This window comes from Mesoplodon mirus (assembly GCF_964341445.2).
Source record: "Mesoplodon mirus genome assembly, chromosome: 10".
NCBI lineage: Eukaryota > Metazoa > Chordata > Mammalia > Artiodactyla > Ziphiidae > Mesoplodon > Mesoplodon mirus.
The window spans coordinates 5,315,781-5,332,828 of NC_138986.1; the positions used below are offsets into that span (position 1 = coordinate 5,315,781).

Consider the following 17,048-nt stretch of genomic DNA (forward strand, 5'->3'; position numbering starts at 1 on the left):
TTTCTGTGTGTCCCTAGGAACAGGGAAATCACCTCCTTTGGTGAAACATGGGGCAGAGGTGACAGTCAGAAAAAGCAGTCACTCCTATTTCTATACTAATAAAACAATGCATTAAAAAAATCTTCAGAGAACATTGTGCAATCTTTATAGTTATTTTGGTTTTTGGCAAAATTATTTTCTTATTACGAAGAACTCACCAGTGCCAGGTAGGAAGCACCATGTCGTCTGAGGATTTCCCACATATATATTGCTTTGCTGGGGTAGAAATTAGTCATTATTCAAACGTTGTTTCTTTGAAATAAAAGGCCAACAGGTAGAAGAAACTATGCTAAGTACTTCACAAAAATCACCTCTAGTCTTTAGAACATTCCTACAGGGTAGAGTAATCTCCACTTTACAGCTGAGGAAACCAGAGGCTCAGGGAGGTTAAATAACTTGCCCACAGGCAGGACAGCTAATAAGTGACAGGGCTGGGAAAGGAACTCCGAGATTTTAATTCCACGCCAGAGTTAGGGCTCTTGGCTCAGTGGCAGGTGGGTCTCCTTGTTACTACACCAGATGGTTTTCACAAGCAACACAGAGAGTAAGAGCCCAGGCTTGCTTCTGAGTCCCAACAGAGCCGTGGAGGAAATTCTGGTAGGACCCTTCAAAGCCACTAACAGCCAGCGTCTTTCTAACAAATAGTATCACGGACTTCGGGGTCACTTCAAACACATCACTGATGCCAGGACGGCAGCTGATGGGCACAACTGAACATCATAGTTTGGAGAAGAAAACCTGTCTTAACCTGTCCATGTCTGCTTCTAGCTCTGTCTTTTCAAAGTATTATACACGAACGCCAATTTTTCTTACCCGGTCACGCATCTCCGTTTATCCTAAAAACTGCTTCCAGAAACTAGGAGGTAGGTCCTGGATGCTAGGTTTCATATGCTGAGCCCGTCATCAGGGAAGATGAATAATGAACCAGTTTTCAAACTCGGTGTTTGCCTTTGGAAACTTGTGTCTTACATAGTTAGTGACAACAATCTCGAGGCAAAGGGTCCGTTTCCCAGGGGAACACATTTCATTTCTTCACTTTTGTGCAGAAGCTGCACTTTGCTACAGAATGAGACGCTTCAGGCTATGCATTTCTGGGCAGTTACAGCATTTCTCAGGTGTTCAGAGCCAGGGGTCCATCGTTCTGAAGCTTTCCGGGCTGAGTTTCAAATGCCCCGAGCTCACCGCCCCACAGGCCTGCAGGGCCCTTGTCAGGGCTGGCACCTTACACTTGCTCTTCTCTTCGGACACCTTTTTTCTTTCCCAGTTGAATGAAAAAGTGCATGTCTTTTGTCTTTTTTTTTTTTTTTTTTGGTTTCAATAAAATTCCAAAACAGTGCCATCAGACCCACCTAGAGGTACAATGAGAATCCATCCAACACACCCGTGGGAGGAGGCCAAGGAAAGGAGAATTGCCAAGAAAAGAATATGATTTGTTTCAAGGGGCGATCATTAAGATGCTTATAAGTCATTTTCAAAAATGATTGAAAGCCCTAAACAAACCGCTGGATAGCATTTTGTCAGTAACACCGGGGTCCTGAGATGCAGGATGTCATAATACAGAGGGACAAAGATGCAAACTAGCTGTTTTTAAAACAATCACGTTTGCCATGTTGCATTTCACACCTAACCTTCCCCCTCCCTCCCTCCTTGTCTCCTCCCAATATAAACTGGAAAGCCCCTGCAAACCCAGATCACCAGGGGGCTAGAAGCATCAATTATTTTTATAGCTGAGGATCATAACGGGCGGCAAAACTGTCCTCCTGTAATGGGAATATCGATTCCACGGTTTTGTTGGATGTCAAAGCACACTGTTCTGCACAGCTGCTGCTGAACGGGTGCTTGTCGTCCACGACCAACACCTGTTAAGCAGTCAGCACCAGCGCTTCCCTTCCAACCTTTGACAACCACCCTCGGGGCAGGCAGACACAACTGCTGAATTGCGTATGAAAATTGTAGTTTTATTGTCTATACAACTGAAGGTTTAACTCGGACTCCTGCTTCCTTCCGAACTGTATAAAGAAGCGATTCTTCTCCTAGAACAAATAAGCACAGCACACTATTGTAATCTAAGAAACAGGTACTATTTGTGTATCGGAAAGCCTTGCTCCCAATAGGGCTACAAGTCCAATGGCCCATGAGCCACTATTTTAGCAGCTGTAGAAAAGTGAGCCGTAGAAGTCACAGATAATGAGGTGCTAACAGCAGCAGAGACAGATGATCAGAAGGCTAGGAGAAGCCTTCCTCGAATCCCAGCTGTTCCCACCGCTAATTTAGCAAGCACGACTCATAGGTAGGGACCATGTACTTGATGTTGATGAAGGCGTCTTCTCCTCCAGAGCGCTCCAAGGCCTCCAGCGTCTCCTGGATCAGGTCACCGATGTTCTCCCGCTTCTGCTGGCTGTAGTCGATGCCGTCCCCGGAGTTTACTGGGTCATGCAAACACACAAAGAGGCCCGTTATTTCACTGCATTTTCCCGAAAAGCCCTACACACGTGTCTAGGCATTTTTCTCTGAATGCTTGTCATGAGACGCAAGCAATTAACATTTTTACACGATCCTGTAGAGTTTTAGGAGTGGTGACAGATAAACAAAAATACAAAGTCCTAGAATGGAGCTGACGAAAATTCATCTAAACTAAAGAAATCGGAGAGTAAATGAAAGTGAGGTGATCATGGTTACACAACAGTTCACAAGTCAGGGAAATCTCTTTCTTAAATCTGGTAATTACATCGAGAGTGTTCTCTTGGACCTTGACTTCTTCAAAATCCCAAGATGGCATACTTAGAGGGAACCGTCCGTCCATCACCAGGTTAGGGTGCTGGCTCTATGTGATTTCAAATGGACATACTTTGCAGTGAGGGGCTTAGCCCATGCCCACGTCTGTGGCTTCTGTGTGTGGGGTGAGCCCCTTCTCCTCCAGGTGTCACTAAGCCGGGTGTGCAGCCCTCTAACGGCACCCCCATCACTCCGGATGCAGGTGGGGAGGAGGAAACAGCCTCTCCTGCCGGGGTTGCTCCTGACCCCTCCCTGAATGGTTGGATGACAGTCATCCGTTATGGCTTCATAGAGATTGGTGCCACTGCTGGTTTTGGAGTCTAAGTCCAGGCAGGTGGTCCACCCAGGAGGGCACCTGGAGGACCCGATCGAGGCCTCGTCTCCCAGAGCCTTGAGTAACCACTCAGCTGCCTCTCAGACTCTGAGGGAAGGGGTTCCTAGGCTTGGCCTTTGATGGCCTCGTTGGGGGGGACCCTGGGTCTGACGTGCTTCACCATATATAGCCCGGTCTCAAACCATTTGGATAAGAGGTATCTGATTCCACTCCACCTGTGCGGTTACCCAAGTGCGTGGGGTCAGCCCCAAATGGGAGACCCTCTACTTCGATCCAGAGTATAAAAATTCCACAATTTTCTCGAATAATAGTCATTACATGTATGTAAGTTGCATTTCCCGCCCAGACTTCTAAGGGTTTCAACACTGTTTATTTTCCCAGTAAGCGAGTCATGTCTGTGCCTCTGCTGGCATTACCCCACCTGACCTGTGATGAAAGGAAAGGGCCACAGGGTGGGCTGAGAGGCCTGGGAGGCCTCAGGATAAACGGCCTGAAGGCTCAGGCCATGCGATGCTACAGGGAGAACAGCTGCAACTTGAAAATGCGCACTTTACCAGATGAAAGTGTTTATTTTATTCAGTTTTCAATGTAGCTCCAAATGCTTATCTTGCTTGAATGTGAAAATTATAGAGGGAAAAACGGTATTTCAAAGTTTTTTTCCCCAGTTGTTTTGGACATTTTAAAAAAGATGGAGTAATGGTTCAGACCATTAATAAAGGTAACAATTACAATCACACACAGCATAGATAAGCAGGTTTTTGCTTGATTTTCCCAGAAACTTGTTAAAGAAATATCACTGTCTTCTGTACCACAGAGAAAAGACATGGCTCTCCTGACTGGTTTCTTTTGGTGGGAGGTGAAGGCAGGCAGAAATATTGCTAATTTTCAGAAAGAGAAAGACTACGAGTCACACAGCTACAGTGCATATCAATTTTTCATAACCAATAAACTTACAATGCAAAGCCATTGTAATTAGGTGGACTTTTCCTTTCTCATGGTGGAAGGCTTTCTGCTATGACGGGGAAAGCTGGATTGAAGTCAAAGCTTGATTTACAGAGTAGCTGATCATCTAAAATATTCATACATGATACTTGTACAGGACAAATAAGAGATAAGATGTTTGACCAAAAGGGTTCTTGCCCTGTTGTTTTTGAGCTAAAGGTAAACTTAAAAATATATATAGAGAGACAAATACACACAAATGAAATAGGGTTTTTGTTTTTTGTTTTTTTTTTTTAAAAGATTTACAGGGTGGTCTGAGAAGAGAGTCAGTGCAGTTGGGGTCACCCACCAGGGAGGACAACAAGGTATCCATCCACGTGGAGGGCTTTCCAACAGGAGAAGGTCTTGGGTTAAATTAAGAGAGAAGGGGGAGGAAGCTTGTGTGTGTGTGTGTGTGTGTGTGTGTGTGTATACATGTGTGTGGGGGAGGGTCGGTCAGGCGTGTTACAGGTGTAAAGAAAAGATGCTAAGGAGGAAGGTCCCAAAGAGGGGAGGGCCAAAGCAACACAGTCCAAAACAGGTGCAGCAGGGACAGGGACAGACAGCGTGTGTGACAAGGGAGACCCGTAAGGAAGGTACATGTGAGGAGCAACGTCAGCTCCCAGGATTCCGATCGGAACCGGGAAGAAGGTCCAGTGAGAGGGTCCGGCTGCCCTTTGAGGGCTTCTTCCCTCCAGAGGACATTCCTGATAAATTCCTCCTGCTCACGAAAGAGGTGCCCTTAGGGAGGAGCCTGCAGGACCCAGGTTTGCACGGCCAGCTGAGCCCAGGGCGCAAACACCCCGGGGGCACATGGAAAATGTAATTGGTGATGGTGCCCAGTTGTGACAGCCTTGATCCAGTTCCTGATGGACAAAGATACGTAAATTAATCACTAATAAATGGTGCCTTTTGTTGGCATATTAGTCAAAAGGTCAAGAACTGAATAGATCACGGGACAGACATATTTTCCTGATGGGGGCAGAGGGGGGTGGAAAGTCTGCACACAATGGAAAGCTTAACACACCCTGTTTTCCCCACTGCCTTCCAGAATGCTATAATGACAAGCAACACTTTATTTCAATAATAACCTATTCTTACTTTTTAAAAAATATTTAACTGTAGGAGTAAGTAAACTATGTAGCTTTTTTGTTTCCCAACAGTGTATAAAGCAGATGATAAAAAGAACAGAACAGAATAACAGTTGCTTATTCAAAAAGGGAGTTGGAGTTGGAATATTTTGTGGTTGCAGAATGTGTATCACTGGGGTAGGAAAAAAGCCCAACAAAGGCACACACCCCTTCTTTGGGTGCTGAAAAGATGACCAGGCACAATTTAGTGTCAAGCCATGTTGAGAGGCAGGTGAGTGGTATGGTCTCCATTTCAAAACTGTTATATTGTCGGGTTTTTTTTAGAATCTGAGCTTGAGGTGATTAGCTTGAGCTCACCATTTAAGATACATATGACACTGTTGGAAAACATACTTGTGAGAATAGGATGCTTTAAAAAAAAAAAAACCGAGATGGTTATGTACAATCGTCAATTCTGATTAGGAAGGTGACATTTCAATTCAGGAAGCTAGGAGTCTATTTTATGTCCAGCAGCTGGAAAGATACATTGATGATGGAAAAGATATGTTTTATTTATAACCAAACAAATAGGAGTATAACCACGGTTTAAACCAGACTTTGCATTTCTAAAGGGATAATACGCAAATAGATTAGAACAAGGGATTTGGTTTCTCTTCTTAGCAGTCCTTGTGTGCAGGAGGTGGGCAACTACTGTTTGAAAGTCCTTCTTGGTTAGGGATTATTTTAAGTATACTTATCATTCTGAATGTTGAAGTTGTTTTTTGTTGTTGTTGTTTTTTTTTCACGGTACGCAGGCCTCTCACTGTTGTGGCCTCTCCCGTTGCAGAGCACAGGCTCCGGACACGCAGGCTCAGCGGCCATGGCTCACAGGCCCAGCCGCTCCACAGCATGTGGGATCTTCCCGGACGGGGGCACGAACCTACGTGTCCCCTGCATCGGCAGGCCGACTCTCAACCACTGCGCCACCAGGGAAGCTCCCTGAAGTTGTTTTTGATTATGTAGGTAGTATGTTTAAGCACACACATCCTCCTTTTCTCTCTAACCCCCTTTAGACAGTCCTAACCTGGATGCTTTCTCTTTCTAGATGCCGCTTTGGTCAGAATTGGGATGTGTGTATCCCAGTCTTTCATTGGTCAATGGCATGCTCTCAGTGAATGAACTCAGCTCATGATTGTGAAGTGACCATCACGACATCTCATCACCAAGGCCATCCAAAGGGAGGCTGCATCAGATGCACTGACATTTCACATAGATACGTATCTACAAGGCAGTGGACATGGACCAGCAGCAGACACATGTCTTGTAGGATTTCAATGAAAGAGTCTCTTAGCATTTTTACAATTTCTAGACTGTGTAGAAGCTTTATTCTTTTCCTTTCTTCAGTTACTACTATTACAGGAAACAATGAAAAAAAAAAAAAAAGCAAAGTGGGGAAAAGGAAACTTTTGGTGGCCAGAGCAAGGTCTTCCCAAGTTAGTGCTGAGGTTGGTGTCAATGGCACCTTTGGCCATACCAAAGAGTGATGTTCTCTCTGTAGACAGCAGAAGACTAGGCCCTGCAGGGTAATGCAAGATGGGAAAAAAAAAAGCTCTTGCCTTTGGGGAGCTTCTCTTCTAGCTGGGGGAGCCTAGCTGGCCACAGTCCCTGTAGGTCACGTGCACGCCCTGTGAGAATCAGTGTGGGCCACGTACCCTGACTGCAGAGCCCTGGCACCATAGGCCTCTCTCCTGTTCCTTGGGTTCCCACTGGAAACTGTGCCCTGAGAGAAGGCTTATCTGTGTGTTTTAGTCAGACACTTGAGTCCCCTTATCTGAAAACAGGAAGAGCAGTGAAAGGATGTATGGACGGCCATAAGAGGCTCAAGGAGAGTTACATTCACATTTGGATTTTTCTGACTCTAGTGTTTCTTTGGTCAATACTCTTTAATGTTAAGTGTATAGATATTGTTATATGAACAGTAATACACAACGAAGTTATTGGGAAATGAAAGCATTATTTAAGGCATCGGAAATAGAAAACACATAAATGCTTACTTCGGGTTGCTTATTCAACATACCTGAAGTATTACTCATTTGGTAACAATGGATGAAATAATTTATAAACTCTACCTATACTTTCTGGTCATGACTAAGAAGAGCAGTAGGCAAAATTTGGGGAAAACTTCCATTAGTTTTGCAGGCTCCTGGCTGAAGCAGCAGCAGGACAGGCTCAGCACGACCACACGATGGAGAGGCAGTGGGTCAGCAGGAAGGAAGGCATCGTGCCCACTGCCACCTGTCTTCCTGAAATTGCTCATGACTTGGCTGCTTTGCAGAGCCATGAACCAAACATTCCTAAAGAAAACACTAGCTTGGGAAACTCAATTAAAAACCACCAGAGTGAATCAGGAAATGATAAGCAATGACTCAAATGATGTCCAGACTACCATTACCAATCTTTCTTCACACTACTAACTTTTGGAAGCTCCAATTTATGATGTAACTTGCCATGCTCAGTGACAGCAACGGTTTGTGTCACCTCTTAAGTGTACAAGAGCACTTGAAATAACTGTGGAAAGCAGCAAAGACCTCAGACAAATAAAAAGATGATTAAACTGATGGAACAACATTCACCTCAGCCTCTGACAGCACCAGACAGCGAGCCAGGCAGAGTGATTCTCTCAGCACACCGAAGGCTAAATTACAGTCATAAAACAAGGCTTTGAAATAAATGGCTGCTGACTGGTCATGGTTTGGCTGCACCCTCCTTTGGTCTACCGCTTCCTTCTCTAGCCATTTGTGCATGGCCACTTTGCATACATGGTATGTGAACGTGAATCCAGGCCAAGTCCAGCCTGAAGCTTTTCTCAGTATGAGAGCATCCATGGATATAATGCGACTTGCAGAGAACACGCCTGTCTACCATTTCCCCAGGTGAGATGCTGGCGAGCTCAACACAGGGCAAGAACTCTGGTCCTTCCTTGTGTGCCCGGGGGAGGGGGGGCTGAACAACCTCCCTGAAGCAATGTTGAGTGGAATTTTAAAAAGTACTAACAGAAGAAACTAAATCAATTCTTTCTGGATCAGAAAAGACTTTTTTTTTTTTTTTTGGTTGCTCAAATGTTGAACTAAAATATTTCAAAAGCTTTAAAGCTCAACTGAAAGGAATTTTACCTGTCAAGACCTGTAACCAGTGCTAGCTTCAGCCACAGCTAAAGCTGCTTTCCTTCTGCCTGGGTCTCAATGATGTCATCTGCTCTGGAGAGAGAGTGAGCCCTTGGGGCCTGGGCTCAGGTCTCGGCAGGGTGTGTGTGTGGAACCTACTGCAAATATTATTGTGATAAGATGTTTCTTGATGACATTAAACCAACACAGATGTTCTGTTGGATGTTTCTGAACAAAATTTCAATTTTGGGCTTAGTGGATTTAACAGTTACAAGCTGGAGATGACCTCAAACAGTAATTCCCTGTTTGCACTAATTGGTATTTAAGCAGAAATGTCAGTTGTAGTGGAATAAAACTAATATTTTCCAACAGATATTTATTAAAATGATGATTCTTATCATCAAAAAAGATTTCATTAAAAAGATGATAACTCACATGAGTTTATAAATGGTTGCTTTGAGTTTTTTGCTTTTTTTTTTTTTTTTTTTTTTTTGTGGTACACGGGCCTCTCGCTGCTGTGGCCTCTCCCGTTGCATAGCACAGGCTCCGGACGCGCAGGCTCAGCGGCCATGGCTCACGGGCCCAGCCGCTCCGCGCCATGTGGGATCTTCCCGGATGGGGGCACGAACCCGTGTCCTCTGCATTGGCAGGCGGACTCTCAACCACTGCGCCACCAGGGAAGCCCGAGTTTTTTGCTTTTTAATTTGAATTAAGAAAGGGAGAGAAGAGACAGATCTACTTTGTCTTTTAAGGAGTTTTTCATTTCAAGATCTAGATTATATTGTCAACATTTGCTTTGCCAGAAATATTTTGTTTATTTGGGATTAGTTTGAACCCAATTTACTTTATAGAAATAGTGTTACCTGTTTTGGAATAAAAGGGCTTTCTCCCATAAAGTTTGGAAAATTACAGTGGAAACAACTGTAAATTCCAGTCTGATCCTTTCTGGAGATGAGGAAATGGAAGAGGATGGGAAGAGGGGAAGACAAACTAGGAGGAATTTCAGTTTTCTTCATTGAATAAGAGAAGAAGCCTTTTGGGAAGATGTTTTGGGGTTATCTGCTTTTAGAATCCTGAAGAAATGCTTCCTTCACTTTCTTTTTTTAGCTTTGCTATGTTACTTTGAGGACACTCATCTTTTTTTTTTTTTCCTTAGTGATAACATGTGTCACCCTACTCAGAATTCTGGGTATTTCCCTGTTTGGCCCAAACTTAGCCACGGCTTCCTTGGCTAACTTCATATTCTCTTGGAAAGTGATTGTTTTCAACATATCCTTAAGTCTGACTGCACAATGGATATTTCTAGAGTGTTGGTTCATGGCGGGTGTGAATCAAAGTTGCAATGGTTTTGCAACCAAAAACTTATAATAACCAGAGCATATGTCATGCTAGAGATGCCCAAAGGCTTCAACACTCCAAATCTCCTCAGATCTTGTTGACATTAATGAAATTCATAAGATTTCTTTCCTCTGAAGATAAAAGCTTTGAAGCAAGACCTCGATTCCCAGCTGGATGTCTGTCTCTCTCCCTCACCTTTTGACGCTGGAGCTGGGTGACTAAAGCAAGAGGTTCCTAAGCCATCATAGTTTCGAAAGCTCAAGGAAAGGTTTTCATCTCTGAATGGGGGCGTTGATCACTTGTGAAACAAAAGATATCATGGATCTTGGCCCAATTGTCAATTAGATATTTAAATGTTCCTTGAGACAGACAATGAAGATTTCTAAACAACTGCCATTTTGCAACGGCAAAGCAGATTTATTCTGTAGGAAATGAACAAGGATAACATTGGGGTGTAGTGATATAGTGGAAGTAACACTGAACTTCAAAGGCAAATAACTTGCCATATAATTTTTCAAACCTTAGCAGCTGCAATGTTCAATAACTCACTAGATGGTTAACTATGGACAGGTTACTTAATTTCTCTGAATCTCAGTTACCTTCCCTGTAGAAAGAAGGGACTGAACTTTGGGTGATCTCTGCTCATCCTAACATTGCATTATATAATATCACAACACAACTTTGGAATAAGCTTTTGGAAAGGATGGTTATTCAATGGATGCACAGTATTTCAACTGAAAAGATAATCACAAAGCATCTGTGTAGTTCTTCAAAGTAAGTCACAGATCTCATAAGCATCAAATTCAGCTTTCAAATCAAGTTCTAAAAAAACCCAAAGGACCAAGGTTTATATAGTTAGTTCTAGTTTAAAAAGAGAACACTGTCTAAAATTCAAATTACTTGTTGACACACTACCAAAAATTATTCCATTCTGCTACTTCAATAAGTCTATGTAGATTTTGATTTATTAGAATAAAGACCAAATGTGTGGGTTGGTTTTCTAAATATATTCAGTTGACAGTGATTTGGTCAAGACTACAAAAAAGCAAGTTAGGTTCATCTCTGATTATTGACAATTTGACTTGGAAGTTATACTGAGAAAAATAAGTGGGTTCACCAAGTTATCCCTCTACAGGATAACTACAACTCTAAATTCAGTTGCCATTGAATTAAACTGTATTCCGAGTTGTGAAGTAGAAGTGTATCTCTTTTCTTGTTGGTCCACATGATTCAATGCAGATTCAGTGAACACTCAACAGAAAAGGAGCAGAGAGTTCTAAGTCCAGCTCTTGTCCTAAATCTATTTCCTGCTGGCTTATCTCATGGTGGAGTAATAATAACAACAACCATACTAACATAATGTCCTTTAAAGCTAAGAATCGCCCTATGAGCCAGATGCTATTACTGTCTCCGCACAGGGAGCACACTGAGGTTTAGGAGGTGAAATCACTTAGTAAAGTGACACAAGCAGTACTTGGTTCTGGGATGCTGAGAAGGAGAAATGGTGGGAGGCACATATGCTGGAGTACAACGAGGAGGTGATAGAAAGATCCAGAAGGGAGGTCTAAGCATCCTACGCCAGCATGGGCAGCGCACAGGGAGCAGGAACTTGGCCTTTCTAACTCTAGAAGAACCTTAAGCCTGTAGAGAAGGAATGGCATCAGGAGAGAGGGTCTAGGTGAATAAATGTCGGGGGAGATATTCTACTCACTGCAAGCAATCAATTTGTGTTTCACAGGGCAGCAAACTGTTCATCCTAGCTTCATTTTTATGATACAGACTATTATGCTATCTTTCCTTCTTTATAAGTCCTTGAAATAATGACATCCTTTACCAAAATATGTTCAGGAAGAAAAAATCAAGGCTGATTGATTTCAAGGACTTTTTTTTCAGTGCCGTATGATACAGGAGGACTATGGGGAAATTCTAGGATTAACTTCACATTCCATCCCTCCCACCTTTATGAGCACTTATGATTTATTTCTAGATCTGTAGGTGTTAGTTATATAGTCTTCTAGAGGAGGAAATCATAAGGCTTTAATGTACTCGAGACAGAAAAGCAGCCTGAGAGCTACTGTCCAGGATGCCTATGTTACTTGCAGAAGGACGCCTGGTAGAGTCAGACCAGAGGTGTTGGGAAAACCTGTAACTACAGACTAGTAGGAAGAAGGTGAGAAGGTAAAAAGGAGGAACCTTGTAAGTATCTGGATGGTCTTTCTATATCCTTTGAAAAAAGCCAGATTCCAGCTACAGATGTTGGGGAAGTTTATGAATCAAAGTTCAAGGTTCCCATGGTCCATGAGGACTAGGGAAGTCTCTAGTGTTCCTTTAGGGAACTGTATCTTGGGATTCTTGAGTAGTACTTAGTGGAATCAAATGCCCGTGTGGAGGCCTTCAGGTGACTCCTCCGCGCCCCCCTTGCCCCGCCCCCCAACCTCCACCCCTCCCCCTCCCCCTCCCCCGGAGGTAAACGCTGACTTTACTGGTAGTGTGAGCCCTGCGTCTGGGCTCAGAAGATCAGCGCCATCTTCGCCTCCTCCTTCCCTGTATCCAGCTTGCTGTTGTGCAGTGCACGGTGGCTCTGCTTAATACACCCAGTTCCAGAGCTACTCTGGCCCACCCTGGGTGGTAGTGAAGAGTCTGTTTGGTCTTTCAAACTCTCCTCCTCCTAATTCACCCTGCAGATTAATTTTCCTAGTCACCTTCTCTCCTGATTAATAACCAACATTTCCATGTTGTAGGATGGATCAAATTCAAGTTCCCAATACCCTGACCCTCTGTCTCTGCTCTCCCTGATGCAGTCAATCTTATATTTTTCTCCTTTCCAAAGAGACTTTCTGCTCCACTCAGACGTGGATTTCTTCCTAGCCCCGATGTGTGCGATTTTCATTCATGTCTTAAAAAACCCCCATAGGAATATGCTCCCCTCTCCCTTGTGGTAAGTCCCACCTTACTTCTTTTCAAGGCCAGTTTGGGATTTACTTCCTCTGTGAAGTTGACTCCACAATCTTCTTTCTTTCTTTTGAATCCCTAGAGCTATGGTCAGTAATATCTCCACCTCCCTTAAGTACATGTCACTCTAGAACCCTGAGAAGTGCTTTATGTTGCTTAGTTTTCCTACATTTTACCACCTCTTGAAGGATAGGTTTATGCTATAAACCTTGTTCATTGGCATCAAATACAAATCGAATCTTTGTGAAAGGGATGAATGAAAGAATAAATTACTGCTTTGTGTGTTTACTGAATCCAGATACGTTATAAGCAAATTGAGTTCTAAGTAAATTGTATGTTAAAAGTAGTGCCCACAGGGCTTCCCTGGTGACGCAGTGGTTGAGAGTCCGCCTGCCGATGCAGGGGACGCGAGTTCGAGCCCCGGTCCGGGAGGATCCCACATGCCACCGAGTGGCTGGCCCTGTGAGCCATGGCCTCTGGACCTGCGCGTCCAGAGCCTGTGCTCCGCAACGGGAGAGGCCACAGCAGTGAGAGGCCTGCGTACCACAAAAAAAAAAAAAAAAAAAAAAAAAAAAGTAGTGCCCACACTCTGCCCAATTCTTATTCTTTATTTACTATTTACAAACTTGTGAGTTCTTATCCATGGAGACAGTCTTTATGTGGGTTCAGAAAGGCTGAGTATATGTACATAGAGGGTTGGTGTAGTTAGATAGCCTCATCTCTTTTCCAAAATCCTCCTTGATTTAAAGTGGGGTTTACTTGGATCACCCTTAAATTTGAGAAGAGAAAACTTTCTTTCTCCAGAATGAAAAAAAAAAAATCAGATTATCCTATTTCATTGAATATCTAAATTTTGATTAATATAGTTTCTTTCCCAGCTACATGATAATTTTCAGTCAGACAAAGAAATGTTTTCAGTTGGAAAGGAAATACTGAAGGCTGCTTTCAGGGGTGATGCAAACCTATTGGAGATAATTTTACTGCTCTTAGACTGATGCTGGAAACTTTCAGAAATGGACCAGAATGACAGTTGTTATCATGGCTTTTCATTTCCAAGAAATATTAATGATACAACCCATTTTAAATTCTAAATTCTTTTTTGTATTTGAGGTAAAAAAATGAAATCTCAGATTTCTAGCAAGTTTTATCAGCAAATGCAGTAAACTATGGGCAGATGTACTTCTCAAATTATCTTTGTTAGAACTTTCAGCTTTATAGTGAACTCAGAACTCAGAAGCCTGTATGTGTCCACACTGGTGATGGCCATCACAGCAAAGTTTGGTTAAATCATTTTAGATGAATACCTGCACAGCGGGGCACAGAGCCACAAAACAAAAGACCTTCATGGCCTTGATGTATCCTTTGTTCTACTGCAGAAAATAATTAAATAAAGTCACGAATGGTGCTCACAGTGAAAAAACACATTGCCCCGTTTCTGCAGATCAGATGATTCCTCGATTATCTACGATTTATCTCAGCTTACTTAAACTAGCTACTCTTTGAAAATTCTAAGATGAATTATTGGGTGCAAAATCTAATAGATTTCCAAGCCATTAGCTGTAAATTTTACCGAGTGAAAATCTTTCTCATCAAATGAGCTCAATTAATGCAAAAATAATATATTTAATGAACAAATCAAAGCAATCTGCTGGGCTGAACTGAGTTAACGGCTGTATAAGTGACAGAGTTAAAGCCTTTTACAATTGTCTCAGTTTAAAAGAACCTCGCAGTATCTCTCAAAGCTCCGACTACCAACTTTCATCAGTGTCTACGTTGGTTAGTTCAATGTGGCGGGAGACATCCACTCTGCCACCAGGCACATTATCGCAGAGCACAACCTGCAAATACTGAGCTCGCCTGACTCCATTTTTCCAAATGTTCAGGGCTTTGTCAAAGTCCAATCAGAGTTCTGGCTGTGTGGTAAGAAAAAGAGAGGTATCTAAATCATGGGGACAAAATGAAAATGTGGCCATTTAATTTGCCATGTCAGCAAAATCGGGTTTGCACATGAATTGAAACTAAAGCTTGTCGGAAATGCTGATAGGTGAAATATGCTGACTTTTGATACTTTTGAATAAAGACTGTTTATTTGCCTGTGTTACATTTTTATCTCTTAAAATTCTTCAGTTTAGGGCACACAATTACTTTCCTCTTAATCAGGCTTTTGGGGGTAGGTGAGTCCAAACAAAGCCAACTGGAAACAAACATGAGCATCCCCACGGGGTTGAGGCCATGTGCACAAGGATATGCCCTCAGCCTCTTACTGAACCTCTGGCTGAAACAGGTGTAATAATACCTTCCTGGAAGGAGAGGTGCAAGGATAAAATAAAAGAATATATGTTATATCTTTAGGAATATAAGAAGCAATTCGTATTACTGTAGTTTCTGTGATGTCAGTATCCCATCTTCCAGGTAACAGCAGATTGCCTATGATTTAACTCTCCTCTGGGTAGGACAGGAAGACTAGCCCACAGAATACCATGGAGTAAGAGTTTTGTTCTTATAAAATGGGTTCACTCTACAGCCCCAGAAAAGGAGCAGCAGGGAACTGCTTTACCTTCAAGTCCTGCAGGAGAGCGAGTTTACTGTCAGCTGTCTGGACTCACCATGAACACAGAGCCGCCCTGTTGGGGATACTTGTTACACGGGTGTAGTTTGCTCTGGTCTAGATGGGTTCCTTGAACCCTGTCTGCAACATGATCAAGGTTCTTGGTTGCAGGGCTTTAGAAGCAAACGGTTTATGGCATAAGCTTACACTCACTAGTTGCCCTCAGTCCCCTTTCTCCCCGGGTAGAGTTCAATATATTGAACTAAATGAATGGGTGCCTAAATGAATGGGGGAAAGACCAGTTCTTGTCCTCCTGCAAATGGCACTCAGGCTTGGCTATCTGAGCCCTGACGGCCCTGTTTCTTTCTCTTTTGCTTCAGATAATTCATATAGTTCCTACAATTCCCATTTTATATCGAGCAAGTAGCTGAATTGAGAAGGAGAGGAAAAGAGAAGAAGTGTCCTTGCCTATTTCTGATCACAAGGTAAGAGCTGAGCTGGAGAAGTGACGGTAGAACAGAAGAGAGAATATGGGAGCAGTGTTCCACCTCGTGTCTTGTCCCTGTAGGAAGAGTACTGAGGTGGGGAAGTTTAGAAACCTTGTTTTCCTGCTTCTTCTATTGCAGCTCAAGTCACCCCCTCCACCTCGTCCAGCACATGGGTTGCTACTTTGGCCTCTGAGCTCCCCGACCCAAGCTCTCTCCTAGACTCTTCAGATCATGACCCTTGGCCCCTTTGGATGCTGACGGACCTCAGCTCCTGCCCCTAGCCAGGCTCCCAAATCTGACATTTGCGTAGTAGACTCAGAGCTCTGAGTGAACTGGACAAATGTCCTGGCAAGCAGGCACACTCGCTGCCTTCTGTCAGGCTGGCACCTGATGTATTAAGTCTGGAAAAACCTCCAGGTCGCTGGAGAGACCTAGCCCAGGGAGTTATCAACTTTCAACCAGCCAAGGCCTCTACACACATCATCCCATTCAGCTCCAGCCTCTGGGGATACCATCCGCTGAGGAACACTGCCCCTCCACATACCTCTATGGACAAGACCTACATTCTTGGAGTTGAAGATCTGCCGTGTGTCTTGGCTGTTTATATTTTTACATAGACCTTTGGCTCACAGAAGCAGCTCTAATGTTGGGGATTTCAGGAGTCAAGGGAGTGTGGCTTCGAGGTGTTTGTGGACAGACAACCTTCCCGGGCCCTGGGATGATAGCAAGTCTGTCGTCTGCTCTCCCTCCTTGTGGGCTGGACCCAGCTGCGGGTCAGGGTATGTCCGCGGGTGCGGGCTATGGACGGGGCCCCTCAGCAAGGGAGAGGGCAGCTGATGGACCAGAGGCAGAGCAGAGGCCCCTTGCCCCCCACGGCCACCCGCCCGCCCGGGGCTCACACACCACTTCCACGTGCCCAGAGCAGTGGTGGTTTGTAAACTGCTTCTCAGCTTGAGGATAAGAGGAATTTAAATCCAAGGAGGAAATCGAGAATGGGGTTCTAATTTGAACTCGGATGTAGTTGTCCAAGTTCTATGATTTCAGGAAGATCAACCGGGTGGGGTTCTGGTAGCTGAGGGTAGAGAGTGGAGAACTAGAGGGGTAAATGGGGTGTTGACGTTCCGGAGGAAGAGGCAGATATTAACACCCCAAGAAACCAACGACGGAATAAGAGTGCTTGAGAGAGTGAGAGGTTCTAGCAAGGACCGGAAATAAGAGATGTGGCAGAGAGGGACTGGGAGGGACCACCTGGGCAGGTGATCAGGACAGTCTCGATGAGGAAATTAAAACTAAACTGAGCCCTAAAGGCTGAGAAGAAGGCGGCTTTGCAACAAGCAGCCTGGGGAGGACGTGCCGCGC

The 17,048-nt window shown here is 43.9% G+C and overlaps 1 protein-coding gene across 1 annotated transcript in view; it reads right to left on the reverse strand.

Annotated features, from left to right (window-relative positions):
• Positions 1–1,976: 1,976 nt before the first annotated feature.
• PACRG (parkin coregulated) overlaps positions 1,977–17,048 on the reverse strand; it is a 542,101-nt gene continuing 527,029 nt past the window's right edge. Inside the window, exon 5 of the mRNA XM_082633523.1 lies at positions 1,977–2,465. Coding sequence (XP_082489649.1) covers positions 2,305–2,465 — 161 coding nt within the window. The 3' untranslated portion in view covers positions 1,977–2,304. The remainder of the gene's footprint in view (positions 2,466–17,048) is intronic.